We start from the raw sequence: 20,775 nt of genomic DNA on the forward strand, positions 1-20,775 counted from the left end.
GGGAGTCAGCTGCGCGGCGGGTATGCGCGAACGGTCGTTATTTCCTGGCTCCCCCTCGTATATGTATATACATACGCACATGCACATGTACACTTATATACAATGCTAAACTGAAGATAAAATAATTGACTTCAGTTGTTGAACTTCAATTCTCTTCTTTTTCAACCAGAACTGACAGGAGAACGGCGATTACGCCAGCTGGAAGCCCTGTTCCTGGGTGGCCCAATCCAGGGACAGGGACAAAGCTTCAGTGTCGAAACCCTCCTGGATGTCCTGCTGGTGCTCTATGACGAATGCTGTAACTCTTCCTTAAGAAGAGAAAAGACAGTATCCGACTTCATCGAATTCGGTAAGTGTTAGTATTACATATGAATTGAAGTTTATAACTGTTTAATAGATATTTTGAGGCAAACACTCAGTTATGAATTTTATTATTTATTATACTGGTATGTATTTAATTATGATCATATGTCTATACTCGTACAATACTCTTTATCCCAGTTATTTGGAATGCTAGGTTTATTCGAACAATAAAGAATTTAATGTGTATTTGTCTTCTACAGTCGTCTACTGACTTTCACTCTCTTGTTTTTTAATTTTTAATATTTTGTTGATTTTATTTTTATATACAAAAGATGAATTTCAGTTCTGAGTTGGGAGTAACTTACGGTGGAAGTCTATACCCTAATGATGATAGGCAAAGGTGATGACTAACAGAGTTGAATTTTAACATGGACTCTCATTAAGGCATACAGTTCTTTCACAGTAACTCGCGTTACATTCAGACACATATAAATTTATTAGATATACTAAAACAAAAAATAAAGAAAGCTTTTTCGGCTTATTTGTTGCACTTAGAAACATTCTTCATGGCAGTAACCAGTAATTGGGAATATAATTAATTATTTGTGGTTTATTAATGAAATAATTGTACATAAAAAAGATATTCCAAGCAAAGACAATAATGTTATTTTAAATCTCTCTGAAAGTAAAAGCCTGACATGTTTGCAGTTTTATCAGTATTACTGGTAAATATATTTAGAACATACATTCACTTTCTTGAACCATGGAAAAAAAAAAAAAAAAAAAAAAAGCATAAGACCGGATGCACACAGAATCAGACGTAATGCGACACAGCTCTTCGCGATGCGACATTTTGCTTCATAAATGTCTCATAACACCTTGCGACAGCTTAACACGGTCTGCTTGTGACAACTTATCTGCTGGCTATGTGTAATTAGAAAACTGGCCTAGCCTAGAAAATGTGTCAATGAATGAGACTGTCTAGATCAGAAATTCTATTGTATTTGATTATTATTTCTTAAGAACGCCTAATACGCCTAAAAATCTATACAGCGTCTTATAATTAAATATTATTAATGTAGTTTACAAACGTCATTTTGTATGTTTATGACTACTTCACGAACCACAATAATGAAATATATAGCCTATCAAATCCATAATGAGTAGATAGTATAGAGCAGAGCATTAGACATACTACAAATAATGATAATAATAATAATAATAATTATTATTATTATTATTATTATTATTATTATTATTATTATTATTATTATTATTATTATTATTGTGATGTCTTCATCTCATTTGAAATTTCCTTGTTTTTAGAAACCACATTATTGTTGATATTATTTCGAAGTGGGATTGTACAGAACGTATCTTCCATATACTAAAACAGCTAATTTATCCACATTGAGCTCCATTCTTAATAATGTGCACTACACAACAGTAGTATCTGTAGATAGAGGAAACATGTAATCATGGACGTGGCTACTCACACATGTGCAGTATGCTGCAGTTATCAGACTGTGTGCTCGCGACTGAGTTCAAGCAGTTATCCAATGTTATCTGCTCGTGACTGTCTTGTCGCATCTGATTCTGTGTGCATCACATCATAAGAAATCAATGGGATACAAGTACCAACAGACGAAATGTTGCGTCGTGCCACACCACATCTGATTCTGTATGCACATGGCCTAAAAGAACATAATTTTATTAGAAAGCACTAATTAACTCACGTTACATTTTGTTCGTAAGTGTAAATTTGTGACCCTTATGTTTTGTTACACAGTGATTCAGAAATCTTGGTGGAAAATATAGAAAAATAAACTTTAACAATTGTCTTTTATAATATTGCCACCCAAGGTGATTTTCTTACTTCATTACATGGTGTATGGATGCCCCTATCATGTTAAATTTTTCACTGCATGTATAATGACAAATGAACATTTTATTTGAAAAGAAATTTAAATTCAAAGATGTTACATATAAACCCAATTACACTTCTCTGATATCAAGTTTCTTATCAGTTTTGTTAAATATTCTGTCCCCTTCCATTCAACAACTGATGTAGATAGCTTGCATAAGTTTCACTTCATTGATTTTAAAAAGCAGTTCGTACCTGCCAGCCCTCTTGACTCTCATTATTTTAACGTCATCTTCATGTACAGAACTTTGAACATATCTGAAACTTCGGTTATACTGTCATCAAATTTGACTAATAATACAAAAGTTCCTACTTCAATATCCGTAAACATTAATTCACTTTTTTTCCTTGAAACGAACTATATCTGCTGACTCATCAGTGTCTGCACCATGCACCAAAGAATTCTTAGAAACAGACTTTGAAGTCGAACTACTGATACATAGATATGTTAATCATATCTGGCCTCTTTGCTTAAAAAGAAGTTAGCAATTTTTCCTTCTGATATGGTTGGCTTAATGCAATGTACTTGTGTTAGGCCTATCCTTCTTATGATTGTGACACTTTTAAACATCATATATAAATTGAATCTGCTATGAAGCATTGAAACAAATAAATATAGACGTTAAGTCAAATCTAAAAAGTTTGTAGCTGATACACATTGGAAGTCATTTTGTTTCTTGCTTTCTATTTTCAAGAATTTTAACATCATATTAAGTGCAATATTTAAAGAAAATTTCATCTGAATTTCGTCGTAACTAACGTTACATATGCGTAACTCACGCGACATATTTTAATATTTCAAAATAGGCTCTTGTATAATAACAACAATGCATTTTTTATCTATGATTGAAGATAAGGATTAATACTAAGGGGACTAACCAATTTAAGAGACAGATGTGATTATTAACACACCTATGAAAAAGAGGGGTTATTTTCGTAACTCACGTTATGCGGCAGATTGTTGTATTTAACTCTCATTATAAGCAAAATGGACACGTAATATTCTTCAAGGCTAAACATGTCATAACTTACCTTAGATCACTATCTGTTTGTTTATATAAATCTCCGAACCAGACAATTTTGTACACTGAAAGAGTTGCTTGTAAACTTATGTAGCAAGCACTAATAATTACCAAACTACCTCGAGGGAACAAAAATAACGCTTTTCCAAAAGAAAATTTATTAATGTTGTGAAAGTTTACTTAATATACTTCAAGGAAATATGGAAATTTCAGACAAAATTACAATTTTAAGATTCAATGCTTTTGACCTTCATTTCGTAGAATGATTCATGCCATAAATTTATGACATGGAACTTCACTTCTGAAAAAAAGCCATGATAAGGAATTTTATAGCCTTTATAAAAATCCATCATTCTAGGGCAGATTTGAATTATAAAGCTCAGATCTAATTGCAGACATGATAACCACTCAACCCCAAGATCAACAGTGATGAAATTTCAAACATATTTGCACCTTTTTTACTGTTAAATTTGCATTATTTAATATCCATTGTAAATGAAGCCTTACATATTTATAAGAGTGAAGCTGTAATGATCAATGAGTGCACAATTACATACTGTTCTGCTCTTGTTGCAGTAAAACCAGTTGCAACGACTTTAAAAAGTTTACGTCTGACACGCGATGACTTTGAGATAGTTAAGGTGATAGGCCGGGGTGCATTTGGAGAGGTGTGCGTTGTGAAGATGAAAGGGTCTGATAAGGTGTTCGCCATGAAGATCCTTAACAAGTGGGAGATGCTGAAGCGTGCGGAGACAGCTTGCTTTCAAGAGGAACGTGATGTCCTAGTATATGGTGACCGTCGTTGGATCACCAATTTGCACTATGCCTTCCAGGATGATAACAATTTGGTACAGTATTATGGCGTGATCTCGTTTATATCTAATTTGTGTTTCTAAAGAAATTTTAATTGTATTATTTCTATCATTGCAATTATATATGGCAAGAATTCCCAAGGTTGCATTTTCTTTAGTTAAGTGGGCAGGATCCCTCTGATCAGTATGTTACTTGTTTGTCACTTGAAGTGATCAGTTATAACAGTCTCATTGTGTAGACACTGGTCACTCCTAATACAAGTCTTTGATATTTCTACAGTGAAAGTAATCCAAAGAAGAAAACTTACTCTAAATAAGACATCATCACTGCATCCAGGTAGAAATACAGGGTGATTCAGTAGGAAAGGGCTATAATTTGAGGGGTGATAGTATGTTGGTGTGGCTGATTCTAAAGAAAAATATTATATAAACACATGTCTTATTCTGAACGCAATTAGAGAAATCCAATCAAAACCATGAGGAATGTAAGCAGTGCAGGTGATAGTAAATTAAGAGATTGTTACCTGTATGTTGTGTTTAATTGTCCATTTTCTTTAAATAACATGTTCAAAAATGCCACCATCGAGCTCAATGGACTTTGCAGTTCGTGTAGCCAGATGTCATGTTGCTAATTTGAGCTGGCCCGGACATTCTTTAATGTGATCACAAGCATTTAAAATGCAGACAAACAATTGCTCCCTTGTTTCCACTTTCTGCTTGTAGATTTCGCTCTTTAGCCAACTTCACAAACAGTAATCTAATGGTGTGAGGTTATGTGACCTCAGTGACCAAGAAATGACACCAGCATGACCAATGCAACACCCAGAATAGATTTCATTGAGATACCGGATCTGGATGACTGGAATATACAGGGGCTCCATCTTGTTGAAAGTTCATACCACCCTGTGTTAGCAAAGGAACATTCTCCAAGTATTCTAGTAACACATTTTGCAGGAACTCAGGATAATGTGCTCTGTTAAGACGGTTGTCTAGAATAACTGGATGAATGAGATGGTCATCAGTAATACCACACCACAATGTAAACTGCAAAATGACACTAGCGTAAGGATTTTCATCTGACCAAAGGTGATAGTTGCGCATGTTGATTCTATTATGGGTAAATGTTGATTCATCTGTAAACAGAATGTGTGGAAACAGTCTGTCATTAACAGTGTTAGAATTCTAGGCGCATGGCATCATCTCCTTCATGAAGGTGTTTTACATGTTGGTAACGATACAGATGTAGACTTTGCTTTGTGCACCACACTCGTGTTTTGTGGAATATCAAGTTGTGCTGCAGTTCTTCTAGTTGGGCTGCATTCAGTTATTTAAAAATGTTCTCCACTTCATTTACACCTTGCCCTGTTGTTCAGATACAACATGAACACTAGGAAGAATATCACTTGCACATAATGTCAAACACCGTCCTATCAGATACTCTGCAGTCAGGGAACCGTCATTGGTATTCCTGAATAGTACCTCTACAATTACCATTGCAAGAACCATAGACATGCACCATGTCGGCATACTCCAGTACAAAGACAATAGTGCAACCCAATGTCGTTTTCGTTGCATCTGTATCAGTGTTATGGAGGAAGAGGACACTCATGCCTGTTATTTTCAGATAGTTGTTTCACGGAAACCATTGAGAATAAGACATATTATGTTTATATAATGTTTTTCCTTTAGAATCGCCCATACTATCATCCCTCAACTTACATCCCTTCTCTCATGAATCACTTTGTACATACTCGTATTATTCATGTTGCTTTGGATAAGATGATATTCCTTCTCTTGATTCAAAAAAAAGATATTTGAAACAATATTAAATCCCCAGACAAATTCTGGCATGTGCTTTGTTGCTATAACTGTATTTACTTTTATAATTTTTGTATTTGTTTTATATTCTTATGCACATCAATGTTTCCCAAACATTTTGCTTGCAAACTTCTCCTACGTGTAATATAGATCCTCATTTTCTCATAAACATAAATTTAGCAAGCAAAGTCACATTTTGTTGTTATTTGAGTCACTTGTATTCGAAGTTAATATGAATTATTTATTTTTCCTTTTGCTGAGATTGATTTAAAAATATCTCTAATAAATTGATTTTAAAATGTCTGTAATGAATACAACGAAGTGTCACTTCTACTGGTGCAAATAATAAGTTTTCCGTTTTAGAAAGTTGCTAAAGATGGAAATAAGTAGACAACAGAATTTTCAAATAAATTGCAACATCGAACTTGCACAAACATTTAACAGCCAAAATTAACATATCTTTATGTTAAAAGGATGTTGCATTTGTTTTTAAATTCATTAAGAGTTTACTAGAATTCATACAAATTAATATAATTCATATAGTAATATTTTGTATATGTGAAACACTGATGTAGACTGTTCATTTATTGTTAGGATGTTTTTATAATGCAAATAATATTAATATAATATTTTATGAGAAGAAAAATATGCTATATAAATTGTTTTCTCTGTACTAAGTTAATGTACAGTATATGTCAGTTTATAACTTTAAAAATAGTTCATAACAGTATAAGAGAAAACTGCTAAGTATGCCCATCTTAAGAATCTATTTGAACTAATTAAAATTAATTCTTCTGAATCCTAAAGCAGTTTTATTATAGAATAGTTTCTGTCTGTGGTTTACTCAGTTGACTGAAATTTAAAACTCAAGTCTTGACTATTGTGTAGAGTTTACCTAAAATATGTGAACAGCATTAGGTCTATTCTTTTTATTTTCCTCAACACTAATATACCCGAAGTGTGCATTCTTTCTTTAGATTAGTGCAAAATTCAATTTTCGTGTTGTAAATGATTGCTGTATCCCTTTTGGTAGGTTGCTACCGCAGCATGTGTCAGTACAGTGGAAATTGTTGTTGTTGTCGTCGTTGTTCTTCCTATGCAATTTGGGCAATTAACCGATCTCTCTGGCATCCCAATATAGTTTTGCTAAATGTTCTTCATGTTGATGATACGACGTTGACCCAGGTCTTTGTAGTGAAGAGGTTATTTCCGTTCATGATTGAGTTTGCTTTGTGGCAGATGGTACATTCACTGGATTGGTAGATGCCTATTCACGTTAGGTGTGCAGAGAGACAGTCATAACCTGTCTTTAGCCTAAAAATTGCTACTGTTTCCTTTCTAAACTTTCTTTTGTTGTTTTTCCATCATGTATATTTGCCCTCTTTTTAAGCTTAGACTTCTCGGCAGCCTCTTTTTTGTTCCATTCCAAGATATGTCTTGACACTAGTATTTGTAGGAATCAACTGGAATAGATTTTCTTGTGGGCTGATTGTTGTGCCTTTTTTCGTTAACTTGTCAACTTTTTCATTGTTTTTATTCCAACATGGGATGGAATTCATTGAAAGGCAATTGTTTTATAGAGAGGTTTGAGATGTTTAAGAGCTTGCCTGATGTTATGTATTACCAGTGACTGGTGTTGTTTATTTGTAGTAACTGCTTGAATGACAGCCATGGAATCTACCAGTAACACTGCTTTCTGATACACACCAGGTTGATAGATGGGTTGTTGTAGGGCCAAGATGGCTTCTGTTTTTCCATTGAAATGTGTCATGTTCCTTCTGAAAATTGCATATTGAGAGAAAAGACTGGAATACATCCCAGTGCATGCTGTACAAGCTTTATCTATCTTACAAGCAAACATTCTGATGGGGGCAGATAAAAAAGTTAAATTTTTTTCTTCCACCATGGTAATAATGTCAAAACAAATGCTTATACAAATTTTGGCCATTCGACTACAATTACGAGGCCGTCCAGAAAGTGATTTTCCCTGGAGCCATTTACAGAAAAAGAGCACGATTTCATGGAAAGTTTTATTGAAACAGATACAGCAATTGTTAAGCTATTTTTCAACATATTCCCCACTGGAACTGAGACATTTGTCATACCACAGGATCAATTTTTGTCGTAGAAGTTGGCCACCTAAGATCAGAACCAGCATTTGACAGCTATCTCCACCTCTCTGTCGATCCCATGATATGACAGATGTCTCAGTTTCGGTGGGGAATATGTTGAAAAATAGCTTAATAATTGCTGTATCTGTCCCAATAAATTTTTCCAATGAAATTGTGTTTTCTTTCTGTTAATGGTCGCTGGCAAACTTATTTTTTACGGCCCTCGTAATTGCGGTAGAGTGGCCAAAATTTGTATAAGCACTTCTTTTGACATTATTAACATGATGAAAGAAAAAAAATTAACTTTTTTTTATCTGCTCCCATTAATGTTTGCTTGTTAGACACATATGTGTGCATCCTCGGCCATTCATCTTGGGTATAGTTTACACTTGAAGAGATGTGTATTTCAACTTTTCAAGGTGTATATATATATATAGGTGTATATATATATATATATATATATATACTTTTTTTTTTTTAGGTTTAGGTCGTAATATTAAATTAGTTTCCATAGATGTGAAGTATCCTCTGATTGAGGTTCTGACTGATATATCGCCTACATCTATTAATTATCAAGCAGTACATCTCACTTGTCAATATGTGTCAGAGGAAGAACAAATTGTTTGTATACATCTGAAGTCTGGTTAGTGTAATATGTAGCCAATCGGCAATGTATGCAATGGAGGAGGAAAGGAACTGGCCACCCTACCCCATTATCTCCTGGCCTAGTTGCCTCATAAGTAGTGCCTTCTTGATATCACTTGTGAGGTTTGGACCTGTCTTCGGACAGTTGACTAAACAACAGATGTGAAGTCTCGGAGATTGACAGGATTACCTATAGCTTCTCTTTTATTAGATATATTAAAACTCATAAGAAGAATCCTACAGTAGCTGAGTAAATCTCTTAGGATTTGAGAGTCTGTCTTGCATTACTCTTGGATATCCAACTGGTACATTGTGAGACCTCCATCTTGATGGAAAATGAGACAGCTTGTTTCAGCATATCATACTTAATTGGTAGATTGTAAGTGTACTCCTGTAGGGCGGTGACAAGCATTTTCCTCACTGCTCCACATATTAATCGCAATGCATTAGTTTGTGTCGTTTCAAAAGTTAAATGTGGCTATTACTGACAGTAACAACAACTTTGCTTCCATATTTCATATGGCAATGGGTTTGACATAACTATTATGTATAATATTTAATACGTCTTGTGTGTGCAGTCTCATTTCGCACCTGCTAATCATTTCATTAGACCAATCTGTGTGTTAACTCTGGTCATTATTGTGTCAGCTTGGTCAGTCCAATATTAAGTTTGTTATCAAGGACGACTTACAAGTAGTTAGTACTGATACCTCTGTCAAGCATATCATTCTTAATCTTTAGTTGGATGTCCGTATTGTCATGTCATAAGGAGAAATATTGGTAAACAGATTTGGTTTTACTAATTATCATCCTCCAAGTGGTGACCGGGGGGTGCAATGGTGGCTCTCGTGCTCTTCTTTTCGGCCATTTTTCGTCCTATCACCAACCACTCCTCTTCGTTCTCTCTTCTTTTTCATCACTATTTCTCTCCACCGGCCGCCATTGCATGCGGAACGCCCACCACATCATCACAGCCATTTTCACCTCTCCATCCCCGCTGTTTTTGTTCTTGCCACGTCCGCCACCATGATGGGATTTGTTAACAATGCCTGATGAGGCTTTATTCTTCTTCCCCTTCTAATTCTTATATCTATTATTAGGTTAAGTTTCTTAGGTTTATAACTCCCGTCTCACCAGCAGGGATCTTTCCTATCTCCGTGGTCCTGTCCCACGGTTTCGAGCGCTACTTCCAACTTGTGTGGCCCGACAGGGCGCCCAGCAACGAAGAAATAGTGGACCCTTCATACTACCCCTATATGCAAGTCTAGGTGCGGAGCCCGGACCAGTAGTCATGTACACTCACGTGGAGCCCCAATGGGGGCCCGGAGCGACTTAAACGTCCCGGTGACCGATTCTGCTCGCCGGGGCGGATATATCGCTCCGACGTGTTACCGCTGACGTATGGGTGTCGCAGTGTAATCAACCACAAGTCCCCTGAAGCTGCGTGCGGTCTCGGATTGCTCCGGCTTTGGGAGGGTCGGTCGGAGTTAGCCGCAGTAGTCTGGCACTTGTATTCAGTGTAGAGTGGGGAGCCACGGGTGGTTATTCCCGTGGTAGGGGCATAAAACTGCGACACGCCTCTGGTGTAAGACTTGCCATTAGGTGTGTAATGACCAGTTTGAAGGGTAACTTGCGTGAAGTGGGTTGCTTGGGATCGGGCTGTGGGGGGGTCCCCACGGCCGGCACAGACCGAGAAGACTTTTTTGGTGTCTTTTTCTTCCGCCCCCCCCGGTGGCAGGCTGACGCCGACGGTTCCGTAGGGGGGGCCAGTTTCAAAATGGCTTCTATGCGCTCTTCTTCTCCTCCTTCAGTAAAAGCTAATAAGAAACATAAGACAGGAGAAAGTACGACTGGTGGTCATATGACGAAAATTGCTATGGAATTGGACCCTGAGAAAGTTACTGTAAAAGTGCCGCCTCCAAAGTTTATCAGTATCACATTGGACGGAACGGAAAAAACTATGAAAGACATTAGTCCATTCTACGTGAGACGTGCGCTCGATGGACTCGTTGGAAAGGTCAGAAATGCAACTCGACTCCGCAACGGTAGTCTCCTCGTTGAGACTGCATCTGCAAAACAGAGTGAGACGCTGTTGAAAGCAAAGTTGCTGGGGTCATACCCCATCAGAGTTGAACGACACTCCTCGCTTAACACCACGCGAGGAGTTGTGCATACAGATTCTCTAGATGGTCTATCAGATGAAGAGATCCAATTAGAGCTGGCGGAACAGTCCGTGTCCAAGGCTTACCGTTTAATACGGAAGCGGGACGGACGGACTGAACCCCTGAGCACAGTCTTTCTGACATTTGAAACGTCTCTCTTGCCAGAATATATCTTTGTTGGGTATGAGCGTGTCCCTGTGCGTGCGTATGTGCCGAACCCAATGCGGTGCTTTAGGTGCCAACGGTTCGGACATACGCAAAAACGTTGCACAAACAATATCATCTGTGCAAAGTGCGGCGGTGCAGACCATGGGGATTCCCCATGTACTGGCGCCGAGCACTGTGTGAATTGTTCTGGGGACCATGCTTCAAATTCTAAAAACTGCCCAAAGTATATGCTGGAAAAGACGATTCAAGAGCTTCGAGTCCGGGAAAATATTAGCTTCTTTGAGGCACGTAAGCGTATTTTAGATAAAGAAAAGAAGGCAACTGAAAAGTCCTATGCGTCTGTATTGCAGAGAGCAACAGAGGGAATCGATGCCACCACACAAACGCCACCTCTTACGAACATACCTGGGAAGCGAATTGAGATCGCAACCCATCTAGAGAATCTGTATGCACAACTCCTCGCGTGGTGTTAAGCGAGGAGTGTCGTTCAACTCTGATGGGGTATGACCCCAGCAACTTTGCTTTCAACAGCGTCTCACTCTGTTTTGCAGATGCAGTCTCAACGAGGAGACTACCGTTGCGGAGTCGAGTTGCATTTCTGACCTTTCCAACGAGTCCATCGAGCGCACGTCTCACGTAGAATGGACTAATGTCTTTCATAGTTTTTTCCGTTCCGTCCAATGTGATACTGATAAACTTTGGAGGCGGCACTTTTACAGTAACTTTCTCAGGGTCCAATTCCATAGCAATTTTCGTCATATGACCACCAGTCGTACTTTCTGTATGTAGACGCCGCTACTCAGACTGCTGAGTCAGACGACACTTGTGGACTTGACATCAGGCCTTACGTCCCTAAGAAAATTATTGCTATGACAGCAGAGAAGGATTGTAGGCCTAGTAGAACACCAGAACGTCGCACTCCTAGTTCGGGTGGCAGGTCGAGATCACGTTCTCGATCACGTCCTCGATCAAGATCGCGATCAGGAGTGCGACGAACTGCAAGTGAGTCGCCGGAGTCGAAGACAAAGCAGTCGCAGGCAAAAGCATCTTCCCATAGAAAGGAAAAGAAGAGAAGATCCCCTTTTAAGCCACCAACATGATATAGCTCCTCTTGATGACTGATATTGTACAGTGGAATGTGAACGGCGTACGCAGCAGATATACAGAACTACAGCAATTGATCTATCATGAAAACCCTGCTATTTTATGTCTCCAGGAGACACACCTTCGGCCCGAAAACTGCCTAAGTATCTCGGGATACTACGTTCACCAGTACGATCACCTTGCCGGTATTCGTGCCAACGGAGGTTGTGCTCTCCTATTCCGCCAAATTATCTTTTCCTCTGTTATCAACATCAACAGCCCACATCAATGCATAGCCGCTCGAGTCACTCTACCTTCCATCCAGTTCTCAATAGTCTCTGTATATATATACCCCCAGACACACCTTTCACAGTGCATGACATTGAAGACATTTTCTCGCAGGTACCTGCTCCATATCTGGTAGTGGGGGATTTTAATGCATCCCACCACTCATGGGGCTCAAATTCCGATGATGACAGAGGAAATAAAATAGCAGAGGTATGTACCCGTCTAAATCTTGTTACCCTGAATTCAGGGGAAGCAACACATCTCTCCTTAGCTTACGGTACATACTCCATGATAGATATCTCCATTTGTAGCCCAGTTTTGTCCACACATTTCGAGTGGTCTGTGATTCACGACCTACATGGTAGTGACCACTATCCCATTCGAATGCGTATGTCCGCTTTACGTCCGGCGGAATCTCGATCTCCAAACTGGGTTCTTAAAAAGGCGGACTGGGTCGGATTTTCGGAGTCCATATCATTCGATGATAACGGACATGAAAATGTGGACTCCGTAGTAGACCATTTCTCAAATGTGGTTATGAAGTCAGCGGAATTATCTATCCCCCGGTCGTCCTGCAGGCCAAAACGCTTCTCTGTCCCCTGGTGGACGGATGATTGCAGAGATGCAATACGTGACCGCAAACGTGCTTTACGCCAATTTGAGCGCCATCCGACCCAAGAATATTTTGTCCAGTTTAAACGTCTTCGAGCCAAAGCTCGTCGCATTGTGTGCGATGCTAAGAAGACGTCCTGGACAAATTACGTCAGTTCATTGAAACACAACGTCCCAGTTAACACCATATGGGATAAAGTCCGTCGAATAATGGGGAAACGTAGTTCTGTAATTCCGGGCCTTCTAAACAATGGAGTAACGACCACCAGTCCAATAGACATTGCTGAAATATTTGCTACCACATTTTCACAAATAAGCAGCTCAAATAATTACGACCCGGAATTTCTGAAAATCAAAGATACTGCAGAAAAACGAAACCTAAATTTTCAATCTGACAACACTGAAGACTACAATGCACCGTTCACATCCGAGGAACTGGAGGCGGCACTAGACACATCCCCTGACACCTCCCCTGGCCCTGATAACATCCATAACCGCATGCTTCGTCATCTTCCACCAGCTGGAAAATCCTTTCTTCTGTCTATGTACAATAGAATCTGGACTGAGGGTGTATTTCCATCTGCTTGGCGTTCTGCCATTGTAATTCCAGTCCAGAAACCGGGAAAGGACCCTTCTTTACCTGGCAATTACAGGCCAATCTGTCTCACCAGCTGTGTGTGCAAGGTTATGGAAAAGATGATAAGCAAACGCCTGATGTGGGTACTCGAATCGGGAAACCGATTATCTAACATCCAATGTGGTTTTCGCAAGCACAGATCCGCCGCAGACCATCTTGTTCGGCTGGAGACCGCCATTAGAGATGCTTTCCTCAAGAAGGAACATCTTGTGGCGGTCTTCTTTGATCTAGAAAAGGCTTATGATACCACGTGGCATTTTGGAATTCTGCAAACCCTGTATGACTGGGGACTTCGTGGCAGTCTGCCAACGTTTATTGCGAAGTTCATGGCAGAGCGGTATTTCCGAGTTCGAGTAGGCACCACACGTTCTAACGAACATCTCCAAGAAAATGGCGTTCCGCAGGGGTCTGTATTAAGTGTTCTTCTTTTCTGCATTGCGATCAATGGCATTGCCCACTGTGTAGGTAACCGAGTATCTTCTCTCTTGTACGTTGATGACTTCAGTCTATATTACAGTTCCCGATACCTCCCATCTATCGGTCGACAGTTGCAACTGGTCATCAATGTGCTATCGGAGTGGTCCCTTCGCAATGGCTTTAAATTCTCCACTCAAAAGACGCAGTGTGTCCACTTCTACAACCAACGTGGACTCCATCCACATCCTGAACTGCGTCTTAATGGAGTGGATTTGCAATATACAGACACTGCGAGGTTTTTGGGCCTTATCTTTGATTATAAATTAACGTGGGAGGCGCATATCCGTGATTTGAGAAGGCATTGTGAAAAATCTTTAAACATTTTACGCCTTTTGTCAGGGGTTCGCTGGGGTGCAGACCGCATAGTGCTTTTACGTCTATATTGTTCTCTTATCCGTTCAAAGCTGGATTATGGCTGTTTTATCTATGGCTCAGCAACTAAATCTAAGCTACGTTTCTTAGACACTATCCATCATCATGGGATACGACTCGCTACAGGTGCCTTCCGAACGAGTCGGATAGCGAGCCTGTATTGTGAAGCGGGGGAACCATCACTGTATCGGCGACGTAATGTCCTGTTGTGCTCATATGCGGTTAAACTCCGCTCGCAGCCTGAGCATAATTCTTTCGACTCTTTCCATCATTCGTCTCTTTACGGCTGATACCGTGAAAATCCACGGAGACCTCGTCCAGCAGGTGTGCGATTCCGTGAACTGCTCTCTGAGCTCGACGTCGATCTACCATCCGTTCGCACACTAGAATACACCACCACTCCACCATGGATTATGCGACGCCCCATGTTTGATGTAAGCCTGAGCCAAAGTTATAAGAATTTTACACCAGCTTTTGTTTATATACTTCGTTTTAGTGAACTTTTATCCCGATATCCAAATTATTCTTTAGTTTATACTGACGGATCCCGAGTAAATGATTGTGTTGGTTGCTCCTTCGTTGCAAATGGACAGATATTTAAATATAAACTGAGCGAATATACCAGTGTTTTTACTGCAGAATTATATGCTTTTTACAGAGTTTTATTGTTTTTAATTCGAGAACCTCGGGGCAGATACCTAATCTGCTCCGACTCTTTAAGTGCCATTCAGTCTTTGCAGTGTCTCTATTCAGAGGATCCCCTTGTGCTAAGAACTCAGCAGCTGTTCCACACACTCTTAAGCTCTGATTGCGAGATTGGAGTAGTGTGGATTCCTGGCCATGTCGGAATTCGTGGGAATGAGGCCGCAGATGCTGCAGCCAAAGATGGTGCCACGAATGGCACTCTGGTATATTGGCGCGAGAGGTAGCAAGACTTACAAAATTATTTGAAATGTAGAATATGGTGGCAATGGGAAGGAGAATGGTCTGCACAAGAGGAAAACAAATTACGAAGAATAAAGAATACTGTTCGAGTTTGGGATTCGTCCACAAGAGCGTCACGACACGAAGAAGTTTTACTCACCCGGTTGAGGATTGGCCACTGTTATCTGACACATGGCCATCTGCTACCTGGCGAGCTTCAGCCGGAGTGTGATCTATGCCATGTTCCACTTACAGTGGAACATTTTTTATTACATTGTAGAAAATATGACCGTGTCCGTCGGCAATATGGAATTCGGCCGACTCTTCGTGACGCTCTTGGAAATGATTTTAATTGTACAAATCCAGTCCTGAGATTTTTATCGAGTACTGGACTTGACAGGGTGATTTAGTTTTTGACCCGTTTTAATTATCCTCCGGACCCTTTACATCCGGAGGTTACACTTGTTATTTAGTATATAAGGTTTTTAACAAACTTGACATTCGGACCTTTTACATCCGAGTATTTTAGAAATACGCCAGATAATTTATTTATGGTAGCATTTGTATTGTTATTTTATCTCTTTTTAAATATTAGTTAAGGTCAGATTTTTATAATGTTTTATGCATCACCCTGTTGAAACTGCATTTGTGTACCTCGTTTTAATCGTGACAACGTTTTTTTAGTTCTTTAAGCATTCTGATTATTGTATAGTTTCTGTTGTGTAAAGAATTTTAGATAAGGGCGCAAATAGCCATAGATGCTGACGCGCCCTTTTTAAACCCCACTAACTAATTATCATGTTGTTTTCCAAAGCCCATATATTAAGTTATTCTAAGGCAGCGTTCGGAGTCTTTTCAAGCTGTACTTTTGTTTTTTAGTGGAGTTTTTTTGCATAGGCCCAATTCACCACATTATCAGCAAACATGCTTATTCCTATTCCCTTGATTTTTTTGAGTCTTAAAAGAAAATCATTAATATAAATGTTCAATAGGGTTGTACTAGATATAGCTCCCAGCGGAAGGCCAATGTTACTTTGTTTGTAGTCTGATTTAGCGTTATCCCAACTTGTTTTCACCCACCTCTGAGTAAGGAATCTTATAAATCAGTGGAGCATTGTCCTCTTACTTCAATTGCCTTTAACTTATTTGTTAACTAGGAATCTTATAAACCAGTTGAGCATTGTCCTCTTACTTCAATTGCCTTTAACTTATATGTTAACTAGGTTCTCCAGACAGTGTCATAGATACATCTGAAGTCAATAAAGGCAGCAAGTGTGCTTTTCTTTTAATTGATTTCAATTCAATTTATTTGGCCATTAGACATACAGTTTTAGGCTTCGTCAGAATACATTGAAAAACATATAAATACATTTTAAAAACACTAATAAAAGAAACAGTGAAATTTAAATAATACAATGAAAACATGAAATAATTTGAAACTTTTAAATTAAAGAAAACTAACTAAATTGCAATTAAACTTATTTATTAAAATACAATTTCATACAAATTTGTGTTGAAAAACTCAGCAACAGAATAAAAAGGATTATTTAATAACCAATTGTAAAATCTAGTTTTGAAGCTATTGATTGGTGAAGCTGTAAAAAGTAAAAGTGGAGGTAATGTCACAGAACAGTGTTGGTGATTGTTATTACCACAGTTTAAGAATATAGGGTGAAGCTAAATTGTAGATTTCTATAAAAAAAACTCTTGATTAAGATGCTAGAAGTTGCCGAGATAACTGCAGATACAGATTCTGTGGACAAGGTGGGAGGGGGGGGGGATTTACAGTATTTGGTTTACAACTTCTTCTTAAAAATTACTTCATAGCTCCTTGTGCACAAAGTGACATTGTTCTCGTCCTAATTTGTTAAATCTTCTATTAACTGTAGCTTTACCTTGTTCGAGATTATTCTGTTAACTGTAGTTTACCTTGTTCGAGATTGTTCTAATGGTTACAAAACAGTAATTTTTTTTCTGGAATTAAATTACTAGTTCTATGTTTACTTCCAACCCGTAGAACCAGGGTCCCTCTCTTTTTTTTTTTTGCATCTTCATGCAGATTTGTTTTTGGATCACAGTTAATACAGAAAAGACCCTTGTTGTATGGCTTGGAAGATCTGTTAGGTATGCTATGGCTATACAAACCTCGCCATGTGTGCAGTATTTGGTGATGGACTACTACTGCGGAGGTGATCTCTTGACTTTGCTGAGCAAGTTTGAGGACCGCCTGCCAGAAGACATGGCTCGCTTCTACATTGCTGAGATGGTGCTTGCAATTGGCTCCATTCATGACCTGCGCTACGTTCACAGAGACATAAAGCCTGACAACGTGCTGCTTGATGCAAATGGACACATCCGTCTGGCAGACTTCGGCTCATGCCTGAAGCTTTTTGAGGATGGAACAGTGCAGAGTAATGTCGCAGTTGGTACTCCTGATTATATATCACCTGAAATTCTGCGGGTGAGTCATAAGGCCTAATTGTTTCCTGTGCTGAGGTGTACAAGTGCCATGTGACACATTGCAACTCTTGTCTTGCAGGCAATGGAGGATGGACAAGGGCGATATGGACCAGAATGTGATTGGTGGTCTCTTGGTGTGTGTATGTATGAAATGTTGTATGGGGAAACACCCTTTTATGCAGAGTCCCTTGTAGAGACTTATGGGAAGATAATGAACCATAAGGTGAGACTGGACATTAGTTAAATATTATATTACATTGCTTTGTTGAATGTTGTTCATTACTATTGAATACTTCTTGTTTACAGAATTGTTTTGATTTCCCAAGTGATCCAGGATATGAAGTATCTCAGGAAGCCAAAGATCTGATGAAAAGACTTATTTGCAGTTCAGAATTTAGATTAGGCCAGAATGGAATAGAAGATTTTAAGGTACAGTATATAAATCCTTGTGTTAGTTCAAGGCTTTTTAACTTCAGTATGGATTCAGTTGACATACAGTGTTATTTATAGAATCATCCTTGGTTTGCTGATCTCGACTGGGAGGGAATCCGAGACAGTGTCGCACCTTACAAACCAGAAGTCAGCAGTCCAACAGACACATCCAACTTCGATGTTGATGACACAGACATCCGAACATCAGATGCTGTGCCACCTACTGCTAACTCTGCCTTCACTGCACTTCATCTACCTTTCGTGGGGTTCACATTCACTCAAGGGAGGTGAGTGCAGTGCAGAATAAGACAAGTTCAGATTGTGGGATACTGATGTTCTGTTTTGTTCCCAGCTGGTAACACTTTTTTATAAAAAAAATTCCAGTACAGTTTCCTTCATAAGGGACGTGCAGCTGAGATTCTTTGTATGAGGGTCATCAATAGACTTTTTAGTTGGGTGGCTTAAGACTTTGGAATTTTATTTAAAATGTTTACTGTTAAAATTACGGAAAAATGGTTTAGAAATTAACCACTTGCTGCTTGTGTATTAAGATGCTTATCAGCATTTCATAATAAAACTTCGTTAAGGCACTTTTTCTTCAAGGGACCAAACAAAAAACCGCGTCTTACCTGAGAAAGTGTCAGATAGGAATTGCTTTCTGGTATCACATCACTTCAGCAACTAAATGTGGAAATAAGATATGTAGCATTCTAAGGTTTGCAATGGCAATAAAATTGTTACAGTGTCCCTAAACTTGAGATGTATCTTATTATGCTATATTTTACTGTATCCTAATTACAAAAACATAGTGTGTAAGGGAAATTACATACAGTATTACTAGGACAATAGGTACAATGTTTCTTTAAAAGAAATATCTAAAATTTGTTGTTTTATTCTGCCTTGATTCTGTAGTACTGTTGAATTTTCAACATAATTGAAGTGTTCGTATATTTTATCAGAAGAGCTAACAGCTCCAGTTGCAATGTTCCTTCGGATTAGAAAGATAGCATCTAGAACTTCATGACACAAGGTTACTGGGTCTGATGTCCATTTTCTCACGAATTGAAAATGCTTCTTTCTTTCTCACTCTCATTTTAGAAATGAAATATGCACAACCACTTCTTACTAGCACTATTTCACAGTAATAAGTGACGAGTTACTTGCTTGACTTTAATGTGAACTACAGTTGAACAGTACAGAGAAAAAAACAGTCAAAATCACAATTCTCTTAAGGGTGCTGTCAACTTCTAATTCAGTATATTACTGCAAAATTTATTACCATTCCTAATGAAAAAGTAGGAAAGGATGACTATCTCTGTGGTGATAATTCTCCTTTACCAGTTTTGATAAGAAAAACATTGAAGTTTGCAGTAATATACTGAATTAGGTAATGACATCACCATTATGAGAATTATGACTTTGATTGTTTTTTCCCCTGTAATCTTCAGTTTTATTCTCTAGCATTGTTTATGTATAGGTAGGTCTGTTACATCCTGACTTCCGACTTAATCTTCTTAATGCCAACAGACAGCTTATTACAGTGTAAATGAAAAAACCATTTTGTAAACCACCTGTCAAAAATTTGAAAGTATCTATAGTTGTCATAAATTGATTTAGAAATACACTTTTATATTATTAGAATACAGTACGAAACTGATACTTGTACTTTCCTTTGACCCTCTGCCTGAAGGCAAAACTTGAAAGGTCCGAACAGTAACCTGTTGTTAGGGAGACTGTAAAACGGTGAATAGAATACATCAAAGTAGGTAAATAGTAATTCGTAATGGCATTTGAATTAATATATAAATGTCAACATTCATGCCCAACTTGGAGTCAAGCCACAAAGGTGAAAAACACTGGAGGAGAGGGGTTCGATCCGGTGCTGTGGATTTAACTTTGGTGTAGCTCAATGGTGAGAGCGCTTGGTATGTAGAACCAAGGACCCGGGTTCAATCCCTGGTGCGAGCGAATTTTTCTCCTCTAATATTAGTTGTTACCCTAACAGATGTATTCTGTAGGACCAAAAAAATGATAATCTTTACGTAGATACTTCGAGCAACAGTGCATATAACTGTACAGATTACTGTGCATATTACTGTGTAATCCCAGCCACCAAGTCACTCAACTGAGTGTGCTTCTTGTATAATGGCAGTTGACTTAATATAAAAATATCAACATACATGCCCAACTTGGAGTCAGGCCACAAAGGAAAAAACACGGGAGGAGAGGGGTTCGATCTGGTGCTGTGGATTGAACTTTGGCGTAGCTCAATGATGAGAGCACTTGGTACGTAGAACTAAGGACCCGGATTCGATTCCCAGCGCCAGAGCAAATTTTTTCTCCTCTAATACTAATTATCATATATATTATATATATGCCCAAAGGCAGGTTTGTACCTCATAAATGACACCAGTAAGCCATCACTCATGAGGTAACTAAGCCAGGAAAGAATGGAAAAGGAAATGATGATAATAATAATAATAATAATAATAATAATAATAATAATAATAATAATAATAATAATA

General features: G+C 38.5%; 1 protein-coding gene across 4 annotated transcripts in view; it reads left to right on the plus strand.

The window, feature by feature from the left end:
* gek (serine/threonine-protein kinase gek) overlaps positions 1–20,775 on the plus strand; it is a 136,996-nt gene that overhangs the window by 34,281 nt on the left and 81,940 nt on the right. For all 4 annotated transcript variants that reach the window (XM_069821078.1, XM_069821077.1, XM_069821075.1 and 1 more), the window contains exons 3-8: positions 170–349; positions 3,826–4,097; positions 17,520–17,819; positions 17,898–18,041; positions 18,125–18,247; positions 18,329–18,537. In XM_069821078.1, coding sequence (XP_069677179.1) covers positions 170–349; positions 3,826–4,097; positions 17,520–17,819; positions 17,898–18,041; positions 18,125–18,247; positions 18,329–18,537 — 1,228 coding nt within the window. The remainder of the gene's footprint in view (positions 1–169; positions 350–3,825; positions 4,098–17,519; positions 17,820–17,897; positions 18,042–18,124; positions 18,248–18,328; positions 18,538–20,775) is intronic.

This window comes from Periplaneta americana, chromosome 3 (genome assembly GCF_040183065.1).
Source record: "Periplaneta americana isolate PAMFEO1 chromosome 3, P.americana_PAMFEO1_priV1, whole genome shotgun sequence".
Lineage (NCBI taxonomy): Eukaryota > Metazoa > Arthropoda > Insecta > Blattodea > Blattidae > Periplaneta > Periplaneta americana.